Source organism: Dermacentor variabilis, chromosome 7 (assembly GCF_050947875.1).
Source record: "Dermacentor variabilis isolate Ectoservices chromosome 7, ASM5094787v1, whole genome shotgun sequence".
Taxonomy (NCBI): Eukaryota; Metazoa; Arthropoda; class Arachnida; order Ixodida; family Ixodidae; genus Dermacentor; species Dermacentor variabilis.
In genome coordinates, this window is record NC_134574.1 from 56,333,120 (window position 1) to 56,349,416 (window position 16,297).

At 46.5% G+C, this 16,297-nt stretch overlaps 1 protein-coding gene across 2 annotated transcripts in view; it reads right to left on the reverse strand.

Annotated features, from left to right (window-relative positions):
- The window catches only part of LOC142587459 (V-type proton ATPase subunit D-like), a 78,139-nt gene that overhangs the window by 38,283 nt on the left and 23,559 nt on the right, over nucleotides 1–16,297 (reverse strand). For both annotated transcript variants that reach the window (XM_075698497.1, XM_075698496.1), the window contains exon 5: nucleotides 9,915–10,085. In XM_075698497.1, coding sequence (XP_075554612.1) covers nucleotides 9,915–10,085 — 171 coding nt within the window. The remainder of the gene's footprint in view (nucleotides 1–9,914; nucleotides 10,086–16,297) is intronic.

Consider the following 16,297-nt stretch of genomic DNA (forward strand, 5'->3'; position numbering starts at 1 on the left):
TAGCCTTTGCAGCAATAGCTGAATGGCAAAATGTTTAAAAAATTAAATTTAATTATGGGGTTTTACGTGCCAAAACAACTTTCTGATTAGGAGGCACGCCTTAGTGGAGGACTCCGGAAATTTTCACCAACTGGGGTTCTTTAACGTACACCTAAATCTAAGTACACGGGTGTTTTCGCATTTCGCCCCCATTGAAATGCGACCGCCGTGGCCAGGATTCGATCCCGTGACCTCGTGCTCAGCAGCCCAACACCATAGCCACTCGAGCAACCACGGCGGCAAAATGTAAGGTGATGACAAAAATAAAAAAAGAAGTGTTACATGATACAGTCAATATATTCAACTATTCGATGAAAACTCATCTGGCGAGGAAACATACCAGTGCCGAAAAAAATTCACTCGCCAAGAATAAAAGAAAAATAAGGAACATGACGTTTCAGGCCCCGTATGCACCCCTTCATCGCAATTAAGATATAAGCATGGGTGCGCAACAATTTATGGCTGAGGTGGTGCAGTGTGCGGGTGTATATCTCGGAAAGATTACCCTGCGTCCTGTTCATTGTGTGTCTAGTTGCCTGAATGTAGTCTAGTTCTGAAAGCAAACGGGTAGATAAGTGTTTCTCAGTTGCGATGATGGCTACCAAGTCCCAGTCAATGCTGTGTCCGGTCAGTTCACGATGTTCCTCCAGGACGTTCGCAGTTGTGTGGGTCTTGGCGATGTCATTCATGTGCCGCTTCAAGCGCCGTTTAAAATTTCCGCTCTCACCAATGCACAACACATCCCACACCTTGCATGGTATCTTGTAGGTCACTCCTGGGTAGTCCATGTGCTTCAAAGGGTATATTGTGCATATAAGCTGTTGGCCAAGTTTTTGGGAAGGCACGTGGGCAATTTGCACACCGTAGCCCTTAAATATTCTTGCAAGGGCTTCACTTCTTTCCACTGTGTAAAGTACCATCGCGTGCTTCACTGTTTCTTTTGCCATTTCACGGCAGGGCTTCACTGATTTGTGCTCCTGCGTTCTGAGCAGTTGTGGAGGGTAACTGCTGTTTAACAAGTTCCTTTTCACAACATGCTGCTCTTGCCTACTTTTCGTGGGGCTGGAGCAGACACAGAAAGCTGGGGAAAAGAGTGCTGCTGCACCGGATCGCCTTTACCTAATTGGGTGCATCGAGGTGAAGCCCAGGTAGTTTCCCGTGCGCGTTTGCCTTCTGTATGCATTAGTTCTAAAGCTGCTTGAAGTTCTCTCTAGGAGGACCTCCAGGGAGGGAATGCAGCCATTGGTTTCCTCTTCAGCTGTGAACTTTATGCTCGGCTTGATGGAATTTAGGTGCTTGATGAAATGTGTCCGGTACGGGGCCCGAAAGGTCATGTTCTTTATTGTTCTTTTATTCTTGGCAACTGCATGTTATCGTTTTCTCTTTTTGCACCACGACAGTCAAATGTCATTAATAAGCAGTTGGTGGGAAATGTAGATTAGACACTAAATGCTCGTACGTATTGACTGCCAATGACAGATTCACGGCTACTTAATGGCCAGAAAACCGGAACACCACACTTTTGACTTTCGCACACGTATACGGACAACATTTGCGGGTGAGCACAGAGTGAAAAGCATGTTATCTTCACTTTCCACTTGTGGTAGTGCTGCAGTGGCAACCGCATCCTCAAACTCACTAAGGCTGTAAGAAGGCATGTCTATCGGGCCTCACTTCTTTGCTAATGCCCACTGCATCGGGTACAGAAGGGCTATCATCCACTTGCGTATCGTAGCTTTCTTTAGACGCTGGGCAAGGTACACTGATGGATACAATCTCGCTATACGAGAAGCCTGGGGATGTAGCAAAATCCCTGTCAACATCTTGGAATGTGGCAATAAGTGGTGCCATTTCAGCAATTTTGTGGCTAAAGTAGAGATCTTTTTGATCTGTTTAGGAACATATGTTTCCTTAAGCGACCAGCACCTTTTTTATCGACGTGACAGAAAACAGAAGGGGCAGTTTACAGAAATGCTACAGTTACTGTTGCTGCAGAGTTAGACTTGTGAACTTCATGCTTGCATTTTCATTTAAATGTACTAATTTTGGGGAATTCTTGCAAAAATTTTCAGGCCCTAAATCAAAATCTTGCTTCTTAGAGTCACTAGTCACTAGAGTCACTAGTCACTTTGTCTCTCAAGTGCAGCTGATTTCATTCAAACCAGTTCAGCAGCTGTCTCATACAAGCATTTCTACATTTTGCACTTATTTGAATAGGAAAATCGGAGTTGGCCACAAGCTAAAGCTTCCTCTTAACCCAATAAAATTTACATTCAGAATCTCCTGTGGGAGTTATGTAAATGCTGCATAGCCATTTGCTACTAATCACCTGCTGTTTCATTGTGTTATGCTGCTGTGTTTGGTATAATTGTGAGAAACACCATGATAGAAATGTGAAATGGAGAAGCATGTTAACTAAGACTAGCATGAGACAACAAATAAGAGACGAATAGTAGCAATGTTCATTCGTGTTATATGATGATGCGTTTGGATGATGCGGCTGCTTTGTGGAAGGTGAACACTGCCCAATGTGTGCTGTAATACGTGACATAATTGAACAGTGTCACATATAGTAGATCTCATACTTAAACATGGTCGATGGCACTTCCTGCTCTCGATGCGAACCATTATCGTCATCAACCGTACTCTGGTGGCAGCTTCGTATGGCGCGGCCTCTACCTTGAAAGCAATCTGCGATGGGGACAGAGTGCACCGAGCGCTGATAGCTTCGTGTGTGCTGTGTTCTCGTCACTTAGCTCACGTTGAAGCGAGAGGCAGCAGAAAGGTCAATTCGCTCGCTGCTGTGGGCCTTATATTGAAAGCAATCATCTAACGTGACGAATGGATGGGTTTCCTCGTTGAGTAGGCATAGAAATGATTACGATTTAAAATTTGGCCCACGACAGTGCAATTTAAACAGATGAAAGTAGCAGGTGTATCAGCTTGCACAAGGTGCACATACTAGGCATCATCCAGATGCATGAAGACAATATCACCAACAAAATACGAGCAAAAATTAAATGTGTGTGCATTGGCTGGGCAAGCAACTTGGCTTCTTCGCCTTGTATAGGTACAGATGTCATTGTTGCAAGCCTGTGATGCAAGCAGTATGCACATATGATGTGTGGGAATGGCATTGTTGCAAGCATTGCTGCACGACAATAGCAAAAGTGAGGACAAAGTTGGCAGCGTCATATCAGTGCTCAAACACACTAAGGTAGCTGGGATGCAACGACCAAAGCTTGCATTCCGAGCTCACGAAGCCGCCGTGTAGTCCAAGGAGCTTTTGCCACCAGAATGGCCTTTCTCTGAAGAGCTGTCTATAGAGTCCTGAAGCTGCTGTCTATATTAGGAAGTGCCATTTACAGCCAACTTCTGAGATCAGTATGTATTGTCCAGTGTTGTGTCCCGTCTGCTCCAACATACTTGTAAAGATAGTCTAACAAACCCTATGCCTATACGGCATTGATGGCGTGGTGAGGAATTCCCAACATATCAGAAGGAGTTAAATTAGGTGCCGACAAATGGGATTTCAAACCGACATCTTCTGCCCCCATCACTCAACGGACAAGAGAGCCTACAAGATCTTCGCGTCCATCGCCAAATAGTGCCTCGAGTGAAGCAGCCACGTCAGTCTGTGGGACACCTCTGAGCCGTAAAAGCACAGCGCTTTAGTAACAAACGCTTTCTAGAAACACGTAGCCATAATCCTTATATGCCCCTGGGTTCTGCACAACTTCTACTTAATGCTCTGTGTTTGAATACTATAACCGTGTTTTTAAGACATAAGCAGTGTTTGTGTTCGTATACATGTTAGTGTGCCTCGTAGCCATTTCTGACACTTTTCATTAGGCCTTCTCACCAAACCGAACCTAATCATAACATCAGACAAATTCCTTCACCAGTCTTTGGACTTGCCACTGAAGATTGCAGAATGCAACCTGATGAACTCCACTTGTTTCGTGTCCGACTGATTACTTATGCGCTCTTGTAATGTATCCAGTCTCTGAAACTCTTAGGAAATGCATACTATCGTATTTTAGTTTCAAATAACTAACTACTGCATTTGTGAGCATTCATTCTTCCTCTTTGTTATGATAAAGGTATATCTTCATGTGAAAATTAGCCTCATTCTCTGTTTCCAAGCATTGAGGGCACCACTTTGGATGTGATTAATCTGCATTCTCAAGTAACCTGTCATCAAACAGTGAATTATTTATCATCCAGATGTAGTGCAGCTTAACCCTTTACCTATAGAGTTGTTTGGCCAAAAATAATAGAAAAATACAGTGAAACGTCGCTAACCCGTAGTTGGCTGGAGCTCAGAAAAAGTATATACTAAGTGGTAGTACTGTTTAACCGAAATAACATGAGATTGCACCCATTTACCTGTCAAAAACGGAACACGGAACTCAGAGAGAGTGCGATGAAAGGGGGAAAAAAACATGCAGTATTTATTCACTTCGCGCGATAAAAGTATTATTTTCGTTTGATGCCGCGGCAGCCTATCAGCGACGAAAGCGGCCTCAAACTTAGTGAAGCTGCGTGCCAGCTTTTAAGACAGCCCCCTCTTCTGGGCAAACACTCGCATGGCAGATTCCTCACTGGCGTTATGTATACTCTGTGCATGCGTGCGGTAGCACTGCAGAAGTTGCGGGGCGCCTTTTTCATTGCAGGGTGCTGTTATCGTCGCGACGATTGCGTTCACGAGGCTGACGTAACGCGCAGCTTCTTCCACTGTCAGGCCTGAATCGCCCATGCTGTCGCTTTCCGTGTCCTCATCACTGTCGCTAGTCGACACTTCGGCAACGATGGAGAAAAGTCGAACCACGTAGCCGACATCTCTTCGTGGTCGCAGCAGTGCTGCCAAGCAACTCCTTTGCGTTCCAAATGCCACACACCGTAGTCAACAGCAGATCCCTGCTGCCTGCCAGCGCCGCCTTCTTCGTGTCACGTTCGATAGCACGAACGATGTCTAATTTTTCTTCTATGCTGAGCACCTGGTGTCTTTTTTATTCGAGCTTCGGCATGACGCGAGTCCTCGCTTGCACGAAGCCACAATGCTCACTGGCACAGCACCAAAATGATGCTGATGTTAATGTGGCTTCACGCGCAAACGCACAGGGCACTTGGAGGCCGTTCTTCCGATGTCTGAGGCTTGTTCTGCCGGGCTGCCCGATGGAGACGACGCACCGCCGTGTTTGCGCGCCGAAAAGTGGAAACACTACATGTTAACCGACACGCACGCAAATAGCTGGTACGGTTTATACGGATAAAAAACACATTATGTTCAATGGCCGCTGAGTTGGCGATTTGACTTTACTACCTTTAAAACGAAACTACTGTTTAAGCAGGTACGATTTAACGAGGTTTTACATGCCAAATTTTTTTTTACTAAATAACTCGACATATCTTGAAACCATAAAATATCCTTAAAAGCACTTCATTTATGAGATATGTGCAAAATATTTTTTTTTAAATATGGAGAAAGAATTGGGTTCACTGCACTGCACAGCGGAGTCTCCCAACTTTCTGTAGTCCTCAATGCAAAAAAAATTTCTCTTTGGAAATTCAGAGCAATACTGTGACAAGCGGAGCTCATACTTCTGGCAATGGGTGTCAGATCCCTAAATTGTAGACTTGGTGTGGTACATTTGAAAGCACGGTATAGGGCAGACTGCTACTCCACGTTCCTCGGACCGGGTACGTGTAGGAGTTGGTTTCGCGGAGAATGAAATCTGTTAGTTCATTCATTAGAAACAATTCAAAATACCGTGCACAGTTCCCGTCCTCTGTCACAGGTACTTGTATGCCAGGTGCAGCCATGAAAACAAACCTTGGAGGCGCCAGTGGGGGGGTTCTTTACACCTATCGGTATCCATTGACGGCGCTCTGAGATGCTGTGTCATCTGAATCTGACGACTCAGAGAAGATATGCTGCTCAGTATCGTCGTTACCACTCTCAAAGTAAAAATGAACTTCTTCACTGTCCGAGTCTGACAAAACTTCCGCAAACAAACGTTTGTTTCTTTTTTTTCCGGAGCGGTGCCATAGCAGCATGTGCATGCAAGGAGGGTGACACCATTTTTACATGCCAATTGCCAACGTCGAAATGTTCCTCAACCAGAATGCAAGCTTTGAGTGTGTTTTTTTTTCTTTTTTTTTTTTTTACTGCACCATTTGTTGAAGCCAAAAAGAACTAAACGAAATTTATCTGGGTAGCTTGACTGCGGCAGTGCACAAGCACTTCTTTCAGCGTGGACGAGCCCAGCTCGTCTTCGGTCGGAGCGGTACAAATCGTGTGGATGAGCTCAGCTCATCTACGGTGGGGAAAGGGTTAAGCAAGCAAACACTGATTCAGCAAAGTTTATCACAGAAAAAGCTCTCGCACAGCAAAGCCTGGTATATAGCTGGTCTGATGGTACTTTTCCTTCAGTATGCGAGAAGACACTCAGACCTTTCTAACCACTGTGCCACTCTGGTCTCCCACTGTCAATGGAAGGAATAGGGATGGCAAGAAATAACTAAAAGGTGATAATGTCCAAGAGCTACATCACATGAGCTGCCTTAGCTCCTTAGGTCACATTTAAAAATATGATGGTAAGAAAATTGCTCGTTCTTTTAATGATGTGAAATGTTTCAATAACATGTTTAATACGCAAAAGTAACTCTCGAAACATTGTGTGGCAAAGCATTCACGAGACCGGTGACCATCTCATCCATACTTTCTTTGTCTTCAAGCACGCTGCCATCCAGAGTGCCATAAGTGTTTTTCGCGCTTGAAGAATGAAACACGAAGTCGACATCCTCGTCAGTTTCGATATCATTATCCAACAGATAGGAAGCTACCGAACTAAAACACCACACATGTAAGGTCGTTGTGAATGTTCACTTTGGTTAAGCTCATGAGTGCATTCTTTTTGTTTGGTTGAACTGCGTGCTTGCTCGACTTCTCTGGGGTCCTCTCTGTTTTTGTGTATGTGTTGCATTGCAACGTTGTGCTGCTGGCTCACACCCAGGCCACTTCCAGAAAGCGCCTGCTTTGGGAAGGTGGTAGTCGGACGCTGTTCGGCGAAAAAGGGAGTGGCAGGGGTTCTTGCGCACTGGTTCTGGCGACCGCCATAAATTCCGCAGCGAGCCGCTGTAGCAGCATCTGGAGGACGGAGTCTTTGGGGAGTGTTTTCGTTGGGCCAAGGCGGTGCGGGGGGTTCGAGCGGCGGCCCTCGCCGGTGCGAGTTACGCAGCCCGGACACATGTTCCCGCGGCTGGGGGCGAGAATGTGCGCGGCTGAGCAGGCAGTGTGAGCTGACACTTGAGAGACGACGGACCGATCTCGTCAGGTGCCCGATCGGAGCGATGGACTGCTCCGAGGCCTTGCTCAGCCGCATTCGTAAATGTGAACATGTTTTCCTTGTTTACTATATACCCAGTGTAACCGTTAGTGTCTGCTTGTAAATAAATTCAGTTCAAATTATCGACATCCAGCATCCTTAGTCCCAAAATACGGAAGCAGAGAACAGTGCAGCAGCTTAGGAAAAGCCGAGAATGAACGAAAACACCAAGAAAAAAGAACACAGCAGAGGAAGAAAAACTTTACTACATGGATGATTCAATGTTTGTTTGAAAGCATGAGAAAATCTCATACAAACAGGGTGACCTCATCACACAAGGAACACCAGTTGCTATCCAGTGTGAAAAATGGTATTCAATAAAAGCACTGAAATGGAAAAACTTCTTTTGATAACCTCCGTTTGTCAAAAGCCATTTAGAAAGTGGAGAAATATGCACGCAGAAGTGATCTTGTCATAAGCCAAAAAGTTACGATTACTGATGATGAGTTGAGGTCATGCCTAAGGAGTTAGTGAAGAGCTCCAGAATAATTGCAACCCTCTAAGGTTCATTCCACGTGCACGGTAATATCGATGCAAGTGTATTTTTGTCTCTTGCCCCCCCATCAAATGTGGACTGTGGTGAGAATTCAATCCGAGATTCTTGTACTCAAGCAACAGTACACCATGGTCACTAAGACATGAAGGCAGGTTGATTGCCAAGTGCAGTCAAATCTTGATAATTTCAACTAGAAGCGGCGCAAAAACTTTTTCGAATTAAAAGAAGGACTTGTTGTTGAAGTATTTGTGCACCATAGCACGATGCACTCAGCGAGCGAGCACTACGAAACTACCCACGCCTGCCAGCGCTCACTTCCCCCGATAACGGCACAAAACAAAACTTCCGGGAGCAGGCTAAGTTGGTGCCAGGCAGGCAGGGCTGGTGGCGCCAGCACGGAGGCAGGCACTCGGAGACTGTTGAAGGTGAGGGAATTGAGAGGGATGGCGAGGGGAGCTGATTTGCTCTCCCGCCAGCTTGATGGATGGCGCTAGTTAGCTGTGCCGCCGAAGCAGCAGAGTTGCCGAGGCCGGACTGGGCTTCCACCACTGCTTCCATCTGCATACTCGCATGCTTTTTCCTTAGTCTGCCGACAGATCGGCGCAGTGTTTATGTTCTTCGTCCTGCATTCTTAATGCAAGTCATGCCTTATCAAGATGACCAAGTCACTGCCGCTGATCATAATCATGTTGGTGTGCTCCTTTCTGTTGCCCGCCGCATTCAAAAGACAAGAATGAGGTACTGTGCCTTTGCGTCCTTGTATTCACGTCCTTGTATTCAGGGTATGTCTTGTTATACAGAATTGGATATGGCGCACTGTCTCCAACAACCTCTCCATCGGGACATCTCAGTTTAGACTCATCATTGTAAAAAACACGCAAATGAGAACAAACCAAGCCAACAAAAACAAGCGCAAGTGAAAGCTGACACGAGCAGATGCGAGCAGACAATAGTGTGAAACAAGCAGTCCGGCTGAACCAGACGCGAGTACAAATAGTTCGGTCATGCGGGTCTGCATGGCACCAATTTCCCGTGCATACATCACTTTAGGGGGTGTTCTCATTGTTCTTCTCTGCTCAAAGTTCACTTGCCGCCGCGGCGAGCCACAAAAAATCGGCCCAGGACCGATCCCTTCCGCAGCGCGCGCTTTGCTACCAGTGTGGCTGGGTCATTATGGCACAACTGAGAAACAGCAACCTTGCCATTTTAGAGAAGATTAGATTTCCACCACGGTTCTTTTTTTTCTTCGGGTGTGAAGTTGAGATGTCTCTCTTAAGCTTTTCCTCCATGGCGGGGTCAGAGCAATGCTGGTCAGAGGTGCCACCACGCGATTTGGCACGCTGTTGAGAACACTGTCGGAGCACTCTATATTCGAATTAACCGTCGCAAATGCTTGTGCATTTGAATTACTGGCCCACTGGAATACACAACTTTGACAGGACCACAGCATCAGTTTGAATAAACTGGAAGTTCGAATTAAGAGTGTCGAACTTATGAGATTTGACTGTATGTCACGGCAGCCGGTGGTAATGGTGGAGATACATATCAAGATATCTATCTGACTGTCACAACTCTGAGTTTATAACTCGTCAAACAAGAAAAACGAAGAAGCCCAATAAGGGTAAAATTTACTGGCAAAGGTGTTCCTCTCTTTCAAGATTTATTTTGATCTAGCCATATGTCAAGACGGTTTCACGACTTTTTAATGCCTACAACTAGGTTAGCTACTATATCTGCATAAGATAGTCATGCATAGTTAACACATTGGCTCCAGCATACCTGGAATCTGTCCATTGTCCGAAATTTAGTATACCACCTTTATTATTTATGAATTTCTACAAAATATTGTACTCCAGAAATGTAAATTAAGATTAGAATTTGCGCAAGCAATGTCTACGTCACCTTTGATACAGTATGCAAGTCAAAAGCCCAGACTTGAAGATGGATGCCAGGTATCAGTTGACAGCACCTCTACACAAAGTACTCACCGTACTCAATGGCGTTGACACGCCGATTGGTGATCTTGATGACACTGTCTAGGGTGATGAAGGAGGTCTGCAGGGAAGCCAGCTCCACGAGCAGCTTGACTGCCTCGAAGTAGTTCTTCTTCAGCTTTCCCAGCTTCTGGCCACCGCGGGCCAGGCCGGCCAGCTCGTTGGCTGAATTAAAATGACACACATATAGAAGTGAGAAGACTGCAGCAGCTCATCAGCAAATTGGACAGGCTGTCAAACCTGTCACAAAAGTTACTATTGTCAGATTGTAGTGACAGTGACCAACACAGTCGCAAAAACTGTGAATCACGAAACTCTTTACTGAGCGAGCTTGTGCCCATAGACTCAAGTGACACTCGAAGTACAATGACAGCGCCGAGCACATTAGGCGATTGTCGAAAATCTGATCTGCAGATCAAGTGCATCAGCTTTAGTACAGGACTAGTTGAAGGTTCCAGTGTAATCATTGGTGCCCACGTGCCCTCCAGAAAGTACTACACCATTTGTGTCACACATAAATCAGATTACCCATGGTTCGGCGCCAACAGACAACGGATAGCACTATGAATAACATTCAAGAAATTTCCGATACATGTAGACATGTCCTGCGCCGAGCGATTACATTTAACATTTGTTAGCTGGTCAAAAGCAGTCACCGGAGAAAGATAAACAAGTACACACGTCACTATATTTTGATCCTGTCTCACAAAAGTTGCTCCACTTCCTTAGCATGCACACAAGCACATTGTAAATGTCACATTCAGACATTGAATATCGCCAATGTCTCAGGTAGCCCACTGCCTTCAAGAGTTGCTGTACAAGGTGTATCAGCATGGACAGACTTGCAGTGCCCTGTTTCTGTACCTTGCTTGCCTTGATTTAGTGGAATTAGGCTTTAAATATCTGCTTTGTAATTGACTGCCTCGTGGCGTAGTTTGCACTAGGATCCAAAGTTGATGCACCTGCACTTTCACATGCCTTCAGTTGTTTTCAGTTACATATGCCGACATGCAACTACTGTCAAACCACACTACAATGAAGGCCAATTCAATGAAATCTCAGCTAGAATGAAGTTATGAATGACGCCACTGAGGATAGTCTAAACAAAATGATGCTTCACGACACATGAAAGCTGGCTATGCAGAAGGTTTTAAGTAGTTCTGAACGCATGAAGCAAACTTCAGGAGCAGACGTGATTAGGGGTGCCAGTTGATCTGTTCATTGTGTTACTTGTGGCTTGAACGAGCAAAGATTTGGGATTGAGCCTTGCTGTCAGGTTCTCTGTGGCTACAATATGCACATTGCCGTAGTTTATCTCGTTACCAGTTTCGTGGGCATACTCTGTGAGGGTGTGAGTCAGTACGTGGTCTTAGGAGACACTTTTGTGGCGCTCGAGATGCCTTCAGAAATTTCCAGTCGCACTGATTTGCAATCGTCCCACGAAATCTTGTAGACTGCACAAGGAAAACCTGCTTGAGGTAGCGGATCCTTTCCATTCAACAGGTCACGTTTAAGCTTGCTTGCTAAAAACACAACCTAGAGCTTCAATCCTCTAAAGTATGGGTCAGTGGTTCGTTTCTCTATTGATGCTGAAGCACTCGAGCCTGCTTGGTAATCTTCTGATAACTAATGTAACAGCTACATTCATGCATTCATTTGTGAAAAATATTGATTCTGTGGTTTGATGTGCTAAAGGTACGATCTATTTGTGTGGCAGGCCATAGTGGGGGGACTCCAGATTATTTTATACCACCTGGGTCTTTATAATGTGCACCCAATGCACGGTACACGAATGTTCTTGCACTCCGCCTCCATCAGAATGTGACCACAGCAGCTGGGATTGAACCTGTGACCTCAGCCTCAGCATTGCAATGCCATAGCCACTAGGATACTTCAGCGGGTGCACTGCCCTTTTATCTTCAATATACAAAAACAATTACAGTAAAACTTCGTCATAATGAAACAGGATATACCGAACTAATGGATATAACAAAGCAATCGTGATTCGCCTCGAAATACCAATAGATGCCCATCTATGGAAAACCTCACTTTAACGAAGCTAAAATTTCCTCGCAACGACTATAATGAACCTTTTTTAAGCTCTTTGGCGCCCATTCCTGCGTTTCGCGGTGCCGTCGTGCCTCGCCATAACCAGCTCTGTAGTTGGGGCCAGCGCACAGCTCTAGCTGCGCGCGCTCCTGGAGCCATCTCTCGCGCACAGCACGAGCCTTGCTCTCTTTGATCCTCCTCCAATGCCACCCATGTGCGGCGGAGCGCCAGCTCGGTGGCAGATGATCTCGACGATGTGCTGCTGCTGCCCAAGGCGAAATGCATAGCTGCCGCCGTTCGCCACTGCGTGTACCCCTTCCCCCCCTCCTCTCCTTCGTGGCAGCGACTGTCCTATGCACTGCCTCCCACAACTTCCCGATAAGCAAGAAGGCAGCTGCGCCAAGCTACACTCCGTTTGTGGCGGCTGGTGCGAAATGTTCTGCACCAGACAGATTGTCTGAGGCTCCCAGATGGTTTATATTACAATATAATCCGTCTGCCTATATAAATAGTTTATTCTCAGCCAGTTCTTTTTGAGCCATGAGCGAGGAGGCAGCTGATGGATGTCCTTTGTCTGCCGCTGCTGCTATACGAGCTACCCAAGCAGAGGCCCAGTGCCGTCGCCGCCAGAATCCAGAGGTGCACTACGCCGAACCAGGCATCGGTGAAGCAAGTCTAGCATATATTCATCTATTTCTTCGACCACAAAGCTATCTTCATGACAATCAAGAACTGGGAGTGGAGTGTTTCTTGAAGTTTAGAATAATAAGTAACTTACATACTTGTCTTGGTCGAATTATTTGCCTCAGTATATAGAAAAGCCGAAACAGCTGAAGAGAGCTCAAATTTCGCATTAGAAAGTAATGTAATCCTCGGCAATTTTTTTTCCCCACAACGAGCACTTACTGACCATTTTGGTACCCATCAGGTTAATGTTGCGAAGCGCACGACATTCGCGTCTCCCGTACACATCCCCCAGCCTCCACTTTCCCGTGGAACTGGTGGACACGCCCACTCTTCCACTGCGTGCTTGGCGCGACGCTGACAGTGGTTTTGTTGTTTCTTGTCGTTGCCTCCGTGCACATCAACGATATCAGTGTTTCTATCGGTTCGTTCATGCGAGTTCCAGCTGCCAGAAAGGAGATGGACGACAGCAAATGGAAGCGCAAAACGATATCAATCGAGCAGAAAGTGGCTATGCTGAAAGCCGTGGAGTCCGGCATGAAGAAGAAAAATGTGGCAGGAGATTTCGGCATAGCGTTGAGCACGCTGTCGACGATTTTGAGCACCAAAGAAGCTGTCACCAGTGCTGTCGCATCATGCATCATCATCAGCCTGGTTACGCCCACTGCAGGACAAAGGCCTCTCCCATACTTCTCCAACTACCCCGGTCATGTACTAAATCTGGCCATGTTGTCCCTGCAAACTTCTTAATCTCATCCGCGCACCTAACTTTCAGCCGCCCTCTGCTACGCTTCCATTCCCCCCCCCTGGAATCCATTCCACAACTCTTAATGACCATCGGTTATCTTCCCTCCTCATTACGTGTCCTGCCCATGCCCATTTCTTTTTCTTGATTTAAACTAAGATATCATTAACTCACGTTTGTTTCCTCACACAATCTGCTCGTTTCTTATTCCTTAACGTTACACCTATCATTCTTCTTTCCATAGCTCATTGCGCCATCCTCAATTTAAATAGAACCCTTTTCGTAAGCCTCCAGGTTTCTGCCCCGTACGTGAGTACTGGTAAGACACAGCTGTTATATACTTTTCTCTTGAGGGATAATGGCAACCTGCTGTTCATGATCTGAGAATTCCTGCCAAATGCACCCCAGCCCATTCTTATTCTTCTGATTATTTCAGTCTCATGATCCGGATCCACAGTCACTACCTGTCCTAAGTAGATGTATTCCCTTACCACTTCCAGTGCCTCACTACCTATCGTAAACTGCTGTTCTCTTCCGAGAATGTTAAACATCACTTTAGTTTTCTGCAGACTAATTTTTAGACCCACCCTTCAGCTTTGCCTCTCCAGGTCAGTGAGCATACATTGCAGTTGGTCCCCTGAGTTACTAAGCAAGGCAATATCATCAGCGAATCACAAGTTACTAAGGTATTCTCCATTAACTCTTATCCCCAATTCTCCCCAATCCAGGTCTCTGAATACCTCCTGTAAACACGCTGTGAATAGCATTGGAGAGATCGTATCTCCCTGCCCGACCCCTTTGTTTATTGGGATTTCGTTGCTTTCTTTATGGAGGACTATGGTGGCTGTGGAGCCGCTATAGATATCTTTCAGTATTTTTACATACGGCTCGTCTACACCCTGGTTCCGCAATGCCTCCATGACTGCTGAGGTTTCGACTGAATCAAAAGCTTTCCCGTAATCAATGAAAGCTATATATAAAGGTTGGTTATTTTACGCCAGTGCTGTCGCACGTGGCGTAAAAGGCAACAGAAAGAAGCTGCGAGCCTCGCCTTCGAAGCTGTAGATAAGGCGGACTTCAAGTGGTTTTTGGATGCAAAAGCAAGCGGCACTCCTGTGAGTGGGGCACTGTTGCAGCACAAAGCGAGGGACATTGCATGCATCATGGGGCACGACAATTTTGCGGCGAGTGTCGGCTGGCTGCAGCATTTCAAGGAGCACCATGACATCGTCGGCAGCGCTGTCAGCGGGGAAGCGCAGTCTGTCGACCGTGAAGCTGCAGCAGCGTGGGTGGAGATAAAGGTTGGACAGCTGCTAGAAAAATACAGTGCCAAGGATTTGTTCAACGTGGAATGAGACAGCCTTGTTCTACCAGATACTGCCACAAAAAACCTTGGCCCTCAAAGGTGAACACTGCTAGGGTGGTAAGCAGAGCAAGGTCCGCGTAACGGTGTTGCTTTGTGCCAACATGGATGGGTCGGAGAAAAGTGCCAGCTCTCGTGGTTGGCAAAACTGCATCACCATGATGTTTCAAAGGCAAACAAAAGCTTCAAGTGATGTGTCCGACCGTAAGGCTTGGATGACGAAATTTTCACGCAATGGCTGCTGGAGTGGGACGAGCAACTGGGCAAGCTGAACCGGAAGATCCTCGTACTGGACAACTGTGCGGCCCACCACGCTGCCGCTGTGCTCAAAAACATTGAGCTGTGCTTCTTGCCACCAAACTGCACTGCAGTTGTGCAACCCCTCGACCAAGGAGTTACCATGAACGTTAAGCCAGGCTACCACAAGCGTGCGATCGACCGTATTCTGCTCAATATGAGCATGAAGCGCAAGTCTACGATCGACTTGTACACGGCAATCGAGATGCTACAAGCTGCTTAGATGGCTGTACCAGCAAGCACGATCGTCAATTGCTTCCAGCACGCTTTATTTGGCATCAGCAGCGGCACTTACAGCAAAGTTTTCAGTGCTGCCACTGTGATCTGCTACCCCAAAGCAGATCACGTTGAATACAGTGCAGTCCACTTATAACGATATCGAGAAAGACGAAAAATATGATCATTATAACCGATGATCGCTATATCTGGACTGGTTATAAAAAAATTTAAAAAAAAAAAAACGCGGAACATACCTTTGCAGCTCCGAACTCGAATTCGCTACTTGCTCTAAAGAATAGATGATGTAGAAAATCGGCTGTGAAAAACAAACTTTATTTGTAGCGCCAATGACCGTGTCAAGGGTTAGGCGCGCCGAAATAGTCTGAAATCTGCACTTGCTTTTGCGGCAGCTTCGGCACCGCGGTGTGCATGGATTCCAGCTGCTGCGCGAACACTGGCGGCAATCCTTTGGCATGCATAAAATCAATTAAGGAGTCGATCGACAATAGTGCACTTTGCGTGGACATCGTGGTCGGGGTCAAGGAGCCACTGCCAATCTCGTTGTCACTGTCGCTGCTGCCGTCGCCACAGTCGCACAACTTTGCCGTCTGTCGAGACAGCACATCTTCGGCGATCACCTCATCGGTGACCTCATCGCAGAACGAGGCAGCACTGTCTGCAGTCAAAAACTCCTCCATCGATGCACCACCTGTGTCACCAGTAGGAACGAGCTCCCAGAGCTCGGTTATGTCAGCGGCTTCCACCGTGTTGGTCTCAGTGGGTTGGGGAAGTTCGTCCTGACGCACAAAGCCCGCCTTTTTGAAGCAGTTGTATATGGTTGACTGCTTTACTTCATACCATGCACCGTAAACGAAGCGCACGGCTTTCAAAAGGCTGATCTTCAGGTCAGGGGGCCCGTCTGCATGACCAGACGTTACGGGAGCTGCGCGGTCAATGGCTAAAATTAGCCACTCCAGCATGCGCCGCCAATACAGGACATTAAAGTTGGCGATCACGCCG